Source organism: Marmota flaviventris, chromosome 5 (genome assembly GCF_047511675.1).
Source record: "Marmota flaviventris isolate mMarFla1 chromosome 5, mMarFla1.hap1, whole genome shotgun sequence".
Taxonomy (NCBI): domain Eukaryota; kingdom Metazoa; phylum Chordata; class Mammalia; order Rodentia; family Sciuridae; genus Marmota; species Marmota flaviventris.
The window spans coordinates 34,604,634-34,616,867 of record NC_092502.1 but is presented as its reverse complement, the minus strand read 5'-3'; the positions used below and the strand labels follow the sequence as shown (position 1 = coordinate 34,616,867).

General features: G+C 44.7%; 1 protein-coding gene across 1 annotated transcript; it reads right to left on the bottom strand.

Annotated features, from left to right (window-relative positions):
• Positions 1-9,826: 9,826 nt before the first annotated feature.
• On the bottom strand, positions 9,827-12,234 carry LOC114107589 (G protein-coupled receptor kinase 5-like). Its single transcript, XM_071612124.1, is given in 3 exon segments — positions 9,827-10,727; positions 10,730-11,250; positions 11,252-12,234. Coding segments are annotated over 3 exon segments (1,767 nt in total). The 5' UTR covers positions 12,169-12,234; the 3' UTR covers positions 9,827-10,398.

Sequence of the window (12,234 nt, the reverse complement as noted above, 5' to 3'; positions counted from 1 at the left end):
GTGAATTGTGCTGCTATAAACATTGATGTGGCTATATCCCTGTAGTATGCTGTTTTTAGGTTCTTTGGGAATAGACGGAGAAGAGGAATAGCTGGGTCAAATGGTGGTTCCATCCCAGCTTTCCAAGGAATCTCCATACTGCTTTCCAAATTGGCTGCACCAGTTTGCAGTCCCACTACCTTTTTCCCCCCGCATCCTGGCCAGCACTTCTTGTTGTTTGACTTCATAATAGCTGCCATTCTTACTGGAGTGAGATGGTATCTTAGAGTAGTTTTAATTTGCATTTCTCTGATTGCTAGAGATGATGAGCATTTTTTTCATATATTTGTTGATTGATTGTATATCCTCTTCTAAGAAGTGTCTGTTCAGGTCCTTGGCCCATTTGTTGATTGGGTTATTTATTTATTTATTTTGGTATTTAGCTTTTTGAGTTCTTTGTATACCCTAGAGATTAGAGTTCTATCTGATGTGTGAGGGGTAAAAATTTGTTTCCAGGATGTAGGCTTCCTATTCACCTCACAAATTATTTCTGTTGCTGAGATAAAACTTTTTAGTTTGAATTCATCCCATTTGTTGATTCTTGGTTTTAACTCTTGTGCTATAGGTGTCTTATTAAGGAAATTGGGTCCTAACCCCACGTGATGGAGATTAGGGCCAACTTTATTTTGTATTAGACGCAGAGCCTCTGGTTTGATTCCTAGATCCTTGATCCATTTTGAATTCACTTTTGTGCATGGTGAGAGATAGGGATTCAATTTCATTTTGTTGCATATGGATTTCCAGTTCTTCCAGCACCATTTGTTGAAGATGCTATCCTTTCTCCATTGCAGGATTTTGACACCTTTGTCTAGTATAAGGTAGTTGTAATTTTGTAGGTTAGTCTCGGTGTCCTCTATTCTGTACCATTGGTCTACCAGCCTGTTTTGGTGCCAGTACCATGCTGTTTTTGTTACTATTGCTCTGTAATATAATTTAAGATCTGGTATAGTGATACAATGTGTTTCACTCTTTCTGCTTAGAATTGCTTTAGCTATTCTGGGTCTCTTATTTTTCCAGATGACTTTCATAATTGCTTTTTCTATTTCTGTGAGGAATGCCACTGGGATTTTGATTGGAATCACATTGAATCTGTAAAGTGCTTTTGGTAATATGGCCATTTTAATAATATTAATATATTAATTCTGCCTATCCATGAGCAAGGTGTATCTTTCCATCTTCTTCTTTTTTTGAAAAATAATTTTTATTTTTTAAAAGTAAATTTTGCATTACAGGGAAAAAAACACAAGCAAAGAACAAAGTCATCCAGTTACAAGAAGCTTAGTTGGGGGCTGGGGATGTGGCTCAAGTGGTAGCGCGCTCGCCTGGCATGGGTGCGGCCCGGGTTCGATCCTCAGCACCACATACAAAACAAGGATGTTGTGTCCGCCGATAACTAAAAAATAAATATTAAAAAAATTCTCTCTCTCTCTCTCTTTAAAAAAAAAAAAAAGAAGCTTAGTTGGACGTGTCCCTCTAGGTGTGTGCATATATATATACAATATCCCATTTTGTGTGAATGAGATTGTGATGTATATCATGCTTTTCCACACATCATGAATATTCACCAATTCAAAATCCTGAAACTACATGAGTATTTTTTGATAACCAAGAATACACTACACCAACTCAATCTGTTATTCTTTCTTAGGGACAAAAATTTCACTGAAGACAGAAATGGCAACAGGCCTCTAGATAGACATATTGGCAGAGTTACAACTAAAACAATTCATTCCCTTAATGCTCAATTTAAAATGAAACAGCAAAAGAATACACCAAGCTTGTATCGTTACCAGATTTCTACTACTAAAATATTAGCAAGAATGCTTGTTCCCAGTGAATTAAAATATTCCTATAGTACAGCCAGAAGATGCACACACACCAGTGGCTCACATCAATATGTAAATCTTTGAGCACTTGCTCCCATCTTTCCCTGTGCCCCTCTGGTGCTAGCATAATGAACAAATCCTGATACACAATGCCCAGAGATAAAGCAATTCCATGTCCAAGATGCATCTTTTCTATCAATTATAACAAAAAGATATTTACAAGTTGGTTAATTCACTAGCACTACTTTTTATGAAATATAAAGGGCTTTATACAGGTATATTTTCTGTGAAGCAGAATTGGCCATTGTTCTTTATATTTGTGGGTTTTGTTTTACTATTCTGTGTAAATAGTGTATATAAAGGACAAATGAGTCCTATTTTACATCTAGTCTATATAGATGTTAAAGAGGTTGCCAGTGTATGACAAAAGCAGAGTTAGTAAACTAACACACCAAGTATATGTTGTGTTAAATTCATAGGAAAGACTGTTCTTAAAACAACTTAGGAAGTGAAATAGTTAAAAGTCATCTCTAAGCATTACAGATGCATATACTGACCCATTGGTTGATAAGACTAGAAAGGGAAGGGTTCTAGGCCAGAATATTACTGTTTGGAAGACATTTTCAAATTCTAGCCTTTAAAAAAAGGGGGAATTTTGCTTCAAAGTATAGCCTTTGTTAAGTAAGTGTTGCAGTTTATTAAGTGCTACTGTATGTATAGTTGGAAACTTAAGTTCTTGTTGGGAACATCTAGTGTTTCCAGATGTTGAAAAGTGCACAATACATGGGAAAAGTAGAGAGCTAAAGTAATGCCCTTTAAGTATGTTTTGTTACTACATAGGAATGGTTGCCATTTAGGGTAATGGAATTGTTGAACTTGATGTCTTGGAGGGTAGGCTGAAGGTTCACTGGGTAGGGGGTGGGAGAAGGAGAAAATATGCATAGAGAAGCAATCGGTGCCCTTTAGATTAGTTCAGATTGTCTAGCTATTGTTATATGTGCATTTCAGTTAATCTTGCTGGGTATTAAAGGATAAATCCTAATGCCCAAAGTTTGTTAACAGTAACAAAATAATCCCTATGTAAATATCCTGTTGTTAGTTTTTAGGAAGAACTGTCTTCTGAGAATGACCCTTGTTAATCCACCTCTTGGAGCTAGGAGTAGTGTTGAATTTAGACATTGGAATGGTAAAGAGGGAGAAGAGGAAGGGGGAGGGGAAGTGCTCTTTGCTAATGTCTTCATATTTGGAAGACAGTTTTAGATTATAACCATATATCTATATGTGCATTTTTTTGTAAATTGTGTTTTTATGCACAAAGTTCATACTTCATTTCACAACATCTAAGCTTTTTAGAGCCTGAGGTAACAGTGAATCAATTCTTAACTTTTTTTTATGGTGCTGGGGATTGAACCCAGGGCCTTGTGCATGCAAGGCAAGCACTGTACTGATTGAGCTATATCCCCAGCCAGAGTCTTAAATTAAATCTGAAGAAATAAGACAAATTGAGCTATGTTCTGACCATAAATGTGCAGTGACAATAAAGTTAAATAAAGTTAAAATGGCTAGTGTGTTCAGGCCCATTAGGTGTTGAACTGATTTCATTCTTCATCCTCTACTTATTTTTTATTTCACTCACTGATTTACTTTTGATTGGTGCTTTCTACATGTATTTAAAGGTGAAATTCTCTGTGGTATATTTATATATGCACATAATGTGTTTTAGATAAATTTATTCCACATTTCTTCCATTTTTAGTCCCTCCTTCCTTTCTCTGGGTCTCTTTCTTCTTCTCCACTGAACTTCCCTATATCCTTATGATATTACATTTCCCCCTTCTTTCTCTTATTTTGCTCTACCTTTCACATATGAGAGAAAACATTCTACTCTTCAATTTTTTTTTTTTGTAATTGTAGGTCAATAGCATGCCTTTATTTTGTTTATTTTTATGTGGTAATAAGAATGAATCTAGTGCATCACACATGCTAGACAAGTGCTCTGCCACTGAGTTACAGCCTGAGCCCAACATTCTACTCTTAACTTTCTCTTTTTGTGGTGCTAGGGATTGAACCCCCGGCCTTGTTCATGTGAGGCAACTAAACTATATCCCCAGCCCTTTTAAGTTTCTGAATCTGGCTTACTTTACTTAGCATGATCTCCAGTTCCACCCATTTACCAGCAAATATCATAATTTCATTATTCTTTTTTTTTAGTTGTAGGTGGACACAATATCTTTATTTTATTGAACCCAGGAGGATTGAACCCAGGGCCTCACACATGCTAGGTGAGTGCTCTACTGCTGAGCCACAACCCCAGACCCCATAATTTTATTATTTCATATTCTGAGTAAAACTCCATTGTGTATATATGCCACATTTTCTGAATCCATTCATCTATTAATCATCCTCTGGGCTGATTCTATAATTTGGCTATTATGAATTGTGCTACTATAATCATTGATGTGGCTGTATCCCTATGGTATGCTGATTTTAGTTTTATTGGATAAATACCAAGGAGTGGGATATATGTGTCATATGGTTGTTCCATTTCTAGTTTTTTGAGGATTTTCCATACTGCTTTCCAGAGTGGTTTTACTAATTTGCAACCCTACCAACAATATAGAGTGTTCTTGATAATTACCATTCTGACTGAAGTGAGATGAAATCTTTAGTGTAGTTTTGATTTGCATTTCCCTGATTGATAAAGATGTTGAATTTTTAAAATATATTTGTTGGCTATTGTGTTTCTTCTTTTGAGTAATGTCTGTTTAGTTCTTTTACCCATTTATTGATTAGATTGTTTGTCAGAGGAGCAGGTAATAAAGATTTTCTCTCATTCCGTAGGCTCTCTGTCACAGTTTTGTTTTCCTTGCTGTGCAGAAATTTCTAAGTTGATGGCATTCTACTTATTGATTCTTGGTTTTGCTTCCTGAACTTTATGAATCTTGTTGAGAAAGTTAATGAAATGTTGACCCTATGTTTTCTTGTAGCTGTTGCAAAGTTTCCTGTCTAATTCCTAAGTCTGTGATCCATTTTGATTTGACTTTGTGCAGGGAGAGAGAGAGAAAGAGAGGAATCTAGATTCATTATTCTATGTAACAGAGCTCAAATGCTAACCAAAGAGCTGAGTAAACATTTGTAGGACAAAGAAAGTAACACAATGATTGACTCTTTAGCTAATGTTTGTGTAGCTAACTCTAATTGAAAGAGTTTTTTTCTAGACAAACTCTGCTAGGACTCAGGTGGCAACACCCAGTCTGAGAGCTCAGGACAGCCTAGTTTTGTTCTGTCCCCATTCTCTTCACTCCAGGTCCCTAGCCATGGTCTGACAATTGCTTAGATGAAGGCCTGTTCCTAGAACCCCCTCTTCAAGCACTCCAGCATTGCCAGTTCTCTAGTGATTAAGGTAAAATCTTGTCCACACCATATGGGGTTAGAGGCTCCTCCAGGTGGGGAGCAAGGTGACAGGAGTCTATCCACTCAAAAGAGAATTAATTTGAGCTGCCTGCCTGGACCTTGGGAATTTCTCACTTAATAAAGTGTGATCCAAAGGGCTGTGGGCACCTTTGTGTCCCATATGTGGTCTCTGTCCAATTTAAACCCTGGATTGCTCCCTCTGTGCTTGGAAAGAAGCTGCCTCTGCAGGGTTCTGGTGGGAGTTTTACCTCCAGTGGTGACAGCTGTGCTGGTTTCCAGGGAACATTTCCACTTGGTAGGTGCCCCAATGATCTGAGAACAGATCATTACAGGTCTGTTCTCACCCTCTGTACTAATGATACTCATTTTGTTCCCAGAAAGACTTAGAAACAGTAGCTTCAATTTTGGGACAGTGAAGGCAAAACTGGGCATCAGGTTCTAGCCCCCTGAGTGTATTGACCACTCCAGATCAAAGAAGAATGGTCTCAGTGAGACAGATGCAAAAGACAGGTAATTAGTATAGATAATGAATAATAGCATCAGAAATATTGGGGCTAATAAGCTGCTAATGACTCTCTGGTAGGGGGAAGGATCCTGCTTTCTTTTTTTTTTTTTGTTTTCAATGAGGAATTTATTTCTCTTAAAAAAAAAAACACACACACACACACACAACAACAACAGTGGTTGGATATAGATACAGCAGCACTGTGACATGTGACGGAACATGAAAGTTTCAGAGCAGCAGAACAGAAGCAGTTATCCTCAGGAATGACCTCTAAAACAGAGCCATTTTCACCCAACACAATAAAATCTCCGGAAAAAAAACAACCTTTAGAGACTAGAATGATTATTATTATTTTAACAATGCCAATAGCCATGAAGCTCTTCTAATTGAGAACATTTATTTTTGGCCTAATACAAAAACAACTTCTAAATTGACTGGGGAAAGACAGCAAGGTTCTTCTTATTTGGGGGGAGTGTCTTTCTTCCCTCCTAGGAAGAGCTAGCTTTTCACATGTTTTAAATCATTCGTCTGGCACAAGCCTTTAAGTTTAGGCCAGAGGAGCGCCCCGTCCCCCATGCCCCTGCAGGGTTCAGCCTGAGCTTCAATAGCTAAGTGGCTGCTTGTGCAAACAGGTGCAGAAGTTGCCTTGGGGGATGAGGCTTCCCAATTGGGGTCCACTGTGACCTGGAAGAAGTGAGCTCTCTGCTGTCCATGAACTCACACAGCTGTGTGGCTTCCCAATGCGCAGGATTTCGTACTCACGATCTTTCCATAGCAAAGGCTTAGAAGTTAGAGGGTTCATTCCCAGGGCATCAGTTCTGAAGACAGGAGACAACCCGAAGAGGTTGCCCTTAGTAGGGTATAAGTATTCAGCCAGAAGGCAAGCACACAGAAACCCGTGAATGCCAACTCAGACTGGCATTCCTTCTTCCTCTAAGGAGACTTCCAGTGGTCCAAGAAGCCACTATTCCCATTGGCAAGGCTTGGGAAGGAGGCTGTGGTGCCTTCTCTGCACTGTCAGCAGCTCAGCAAGAAATTAGTGGGAAGGTAGAACTGATGACTTGAGGCTTAGGAAAAGAGAGGATGTGGAAGAAAAAGATGGATTCAACAGTGAAGCTGGGCTCTTTGGAGAGGCATGGAAACTTCCTGGCCTCAGCATCCTCTGGAGGCTGCCTGGGCTCCAGGACAGGAATCCACCTCTCACTTGTGCTTCCAGATACAAAGGGGTGTTCATGTGCATTTCCCCAGAACTCACACCAACATCCTCCTGGGGGGAGGTCTACCTGTCAGATGTGCATATCACAGGGCTCCACTCCTCTGAGATGGTGATGCATTTCAGCAGAGTAGCAAGGCCCTGCAGCTGCTGCAGACACGCAACACTCAGCCACAGGGCAAGCGAGCAGCCCTGGAGCCCCGCAGTTCAGAGGCAAGAACTAGCAGATGTGGGATGGATGGCACCCTCTGCAAAGGCGGGAATTGGGCCTTGTTGAAATTTTGCATAACATTCTGGGAGCCCCACATCCAAAAGCTTGACAAACACTCATCAGTGAGGGTGATCATGGCTAAGACTGCCCTGTCCACTGGGGACAGCAGCCTGCCTCCTGAACAGTGGAAGCAGAGATGCTTCTGTGAGACTCTGTGGCTCACCCCAAAGGCACAAAATCAGTGAATATCTGGTGAGAAAAATGTTACACTTGGAGCAAGAAAAGGCTCTTTTGTGAAGAGCTCAAATGCACGAGAGAATTACATCCAGCCACCATCCAACCCGCCATCTCCCGACAGGCAATGGGAAGGAGGGCTCGTTTGGTTTTAATTTAAAAATATCTTTAAAAAATGCAGCTGTAGTGCTGGGCACACTAGTGTGTGTCCTTAATTCCAGGGCTTGGCAGGCTGAGGCAGGAGAATGGCAAGTTTGAAGCCAGCCTGGGTAACTTAGTGAGACCCTCTCTGAAAATAAAATAAAAGGGGCTGGGGACGTAGCTCAGTGGTAGAGCACCCCTGGGTTCAATCCCAGTACCCACCTCCCCCCAAAAAGAGTATAAAAATCAAGACTGGAAGAGGAGCCAGGCAGGGAAGGAACAGGGACTGGGCCTCCTTGGGGAGAGGGGCTGGGTTCAGGCACTGTTCTCAAGATCTGCTCTGTGGTTAAGAAGACATGGATGACGGGCCAAAAGGAACAGGAGGACTGAACAGCCCTCATGACTGCCCCCACCTCTCCTGGCACTAGCAGGGTCAGGTGACGACCAGGAAGGAAGACAAGTGGTCCTGAGTCAGTGCCAAGTCCCGTGTGTCAGGACCGCTGGCACTTCCATGATGCGGAACCCTGGTAGCCAGGCATGGCTTCTTTCCCCTCCCTGGGGTTCTCTGCTGCATATGGACAGAGCCTTGGCTTTGAGGCATGAAGAGCCATCAGCACTGAGCCATCTGGCAGGGGTAGAGTGGCTGTGAATGGGGCGAAAGGAAGGAACCTTCTAGGCAGGAGGCTGGGTGGTGGCTTGGGCTGGTGACCGACCCAGGAGGATGATGGGCCTTTTCTTTAAGGAGCATCTGCAAGAGCTTGAGGATCTTGAAAAACTGACCCCAGAGCGCCCCCCTCCTGGCAGAACCCGAATGCAGCTGTTTGCGTTTGCTTTACTTGGCGCGGCCTCCTGGGCTGCTCTGGAAGATAATACTGTATGGTAGGGTATTTGAGAGGAGTCTGGCTATTTATTTTCTCCATTTGTTTCTAAAATGACCAAAGCCCAGACCCTTTTCTAGCAGCATGTCTGGGGATTCCCACTGAGGTTTGCTGGGAGAGCTTGGAAATGGGGCCGCAAGGCTGACGTACCCATAATGCTCCTCCTTACGTGTTCAAGTCCCAAAGCTGCTGGCTCACCTGTTAGGGACAGTCACATTGGTGACTGGTAGCCTAAGGTGCTGGTTCTCAGACTCCAGGATCATCAGAATAACCTGGTGAGCCTTTAGAAGATGCAGATTCCTGGGTCCCACTCCAAGGTCCCCAGGGGCAAAGCCTGGGAATCTGCATTTTAACAGAAGGCACCACTGAGGCAGGCAGCGTCCACCCCCCCCCCCCCCACCATGAGACACCCTGGCAGCTGCTGGTGGCTGACCAGTTCTGAGGCAGAATGGAAAGCAGGACTAGGTCAGGCAGGGGAGCAGTAGGCCAGCCACTTGCCCTGTCCTGGAGGGGAGCTGAGGGCAGATCTGCTCTTTGTCACCTTGTGAGGTAGCAGGACATGACCAGCAGCTCCCCAGGCTGGACAGCCAGGCTACAAGGGGCCAGGGATGCTTTCAGAGGCCCCTGGTCTGGAAAGCCCCTGCGCCTCCAGGGTCTACTTGTGCCTGAAACTGAGATGCCTGCTTAGACTTTGCTTCTACCCCAGCTCTCCTGCGGGAAGTGACAGTGAGATTGTCTTGAGTTTTTTTGGTGGCCCAGTCTGTCCTTGGACATGCCATTTGCCTGGAGAGATAACCTCATTCATGCCACAATGGTTAATTTGTGGGGGCCTGGTGAAGGTGCCCAGACTCAAGACTTGGTAGACACTTCAGGAATGTTCTGAGCCCTGGGTGAGCTTCCCTCCCCTCTGCAGACACAAAGGCTGAGAATGACCCACTGGATCTCACCTCCTGATGTTCCCATTGTCCTGAGGGTTTGGAACACTCGAGATTCCATGCCTAGTCCTTCCTGTTACTATGCTTCTCTTAGAAATACTATATGACAGAAATCCCCAAACACAGCACAAACCTCTTGGAAACTACTGGCTTTAGCAGCTGGGACCTTGCAGAAAGAGGCCCAGAGCCCACTGGGCTGTATGCAATCTTCTGTGCAGAGTGGCCACCCTGCAGAAGGAAGAGGGGGCAGTAGGGAGGCAGCAATGGCAGCTGTGCCCCTGTAGGGCTGGCTGCACAGTCCCAGAGAGGACATTCTCAGGGGAATTCCAAGTGGGTCTTGAGCACTTAGTTCAGATCATAACAAGCCAATAGAAGTGTGACGCCACCGTGAGGAAAGGTTAGAGATGGATGTAGGTAAATGCAACCAACCCTTTAAAGGTGAAAGGTGAAACATTTTCTACATTTAATAAAAACATTTTCTCATCTGAGTCTCTGGAAGTCTGGAGTCACATTTTTTTTTTGGTAACCCCCCCCCTTCTAAAATGTCTTAAAACACATGGCTTAATAGTGGCTGCACAGAAAAATCTACACCTCAAAGTCTGGACTTTCATTTAAATACAAATATACAAAATGTAAACTGAGACAATAGAGAAATTTACAAAACTTTTCTTTAAAAATAATAAAGACAAAAATTCAGTTCTAGTTAGGACGCCTATTAAAATAGGTGCAAGTTGCCGTATCCCATTGGGTTTCTATTGCAATGTTCAACGAGGGCAAATCCAATCCACCCCAGCTTGGGGCCGCCTTAAAAAAAACAGACCTGAGTGGAAATTTCTTTGAGAAACCTCGAGGTTCATTGAAGAGGTGGACGGTCCCCTTCCCTGGCTCCTGGGGGTTCCCCTGGCCTCCCAGCCAGAGTGGAAGCCCCACTGGCCACAAGTTCTGCTTCCAAGTAGAAGGGTCTGGGCTGGTTCCACTGTGGACTTCAAGGCCAAGGCCAAAACTAGCTGCTTCCAGTGGAGTTTGAACTGACGTGGTTTGAATTGATGTGGTGGTTATAACTGGTCTTGGAATTGGAGGAACTCTTGGAATTGTTCTGATGCTGACGCCGGAAGGGACTCTGGAGCAGGCCTTTCTTTGGTGGTTCTGGAGGCTGACTTCTGTTTAGGTCTGGTGAGAGGGTACCGTCGGGTCCAAACACATTCAGCTCCTTAAAGCATTCTGTTTCTATCATCTCATTTTGCCACGGGATGGACACGGAGCCTGTGGAGAACTTGGAGTAGAAGTCATTGTCCGTGTGGTCCAGGTTGACGCCTTTCACGGTGGAGAACTCTCGATGTCCAGCATGTCCTTACAGTACACGGCCCGCAGATCTGGAATGAAGGGAGGGTCCAACATCCCGGCCTCCAAGCACTTGAAGTTCATGTTCCTGAAGAACGGGTGCCTCTTGACCTCGGCAGCACCCTCCTCCTGGCAGCCCAGCCTCTGCTTGGCGTCTTTGGTGAGCAGCATCTTGCAGATGGACTTGGCCTCCTCGGAGAACTTGTGGGAGTACACCTCCTCTGTCTCCAGGACCCGGCGGTCCACCTCTTCCTGCTTCACCTTCTCCTTGCGACCACGGAACGGTGACTGGCCCTCGATCATCTCATAGATGAGACATCCCAGGCCCCAGTAGTCAGGGCTCAGGCCATATTGCTGGTTGTTCAGAACCTCTGGAGCCATGTAGCTGACCGTGCCCACCCGGCCGTGGATCAGGTCTCCCTCAGGGATCTTCACAGCCAGCCCCAAGTCTGAGATCCTGATGTGGCCATAGTCGTCCAACAGGATGTTTTCAGGTTTCAGATCTCTGTAGACTGTTCTCGCGGTGCAGGTCTTCCAAGCCGCAGAGGATCTCAGCTGCATAAAACAAGGCTCGCTCCTCCTCAAAGCCAGGGTTCCCCATGTTGTAGATGTGGAACTTCAGGTCGCCCCCACTCATGATGGTTAGGACCAGGCACAGGGCATCCTTGGTCTCATAGGCATAGGCCAGGTTGACCACGAACTGGCTGTTGACCTTCTCGAGAATCTGCTTCTCATTGAGTGCCATGGACTCCCCTTTCCTCTTTTTGATCCTCTTCTTCTCCAAGCGCTTGCAGGCATACATTTTGCCTGTGGCCCGAACCTGGCAGGCACAGACCTCCCCGAAGCCCCCTTTCCCGAGTACTCGATACTGCCTGAACGTGTTTTTGGTCACTGGTTGCCTCTCCAACCATTTCCACTGGAGAAAGCGATCAAAATACATGCTGTCCAGATATTCGTGGAATGGCTCTCCGCTCAGGTCGTCATGGACAGACTGAGCACAGGCAGAAAAGAGTTCTTTGCCGGGCCTCTGCATGAGTTTCGCCTCCGTCTGGGAGACCAGGTCTCTGCTAACTTGGGCGATGAACACCGGGGACTTTGGGGTGAGGTACTTGGTCATAATTTCCTTCCCTTTCTCTCCCAGCTTTTCATCTGGTGTAACTTCGTATTCTGCCACCGAGTCCAGGAACTGAATGTAGCACTCCAGCCCAGGCCTGGTTTCGCAGAACTGCCGGAAAAGCAGCCTCCCGATGGGCTGCCTGTCACACAGGCCGCAGTAATCTCTGTCTATGGTCCTCCGGAGATCTTCACACTGGCTGATGTGAGGGAACTTCAGGATTTCTTTCCACTTCTTGCTTTTCCCTTTGCGCTTTCCTCCGCCCCTTTCCCGGGCTTTCAGCAAGACCGTGTTGGCCACGATGTTTTCCAGCTCCATTGACAGTCGACGGTCAGCGAGGGAACCGGCCGGCGGGGCTGTCAGCGCCTGGGGCGCTGCCGCTGC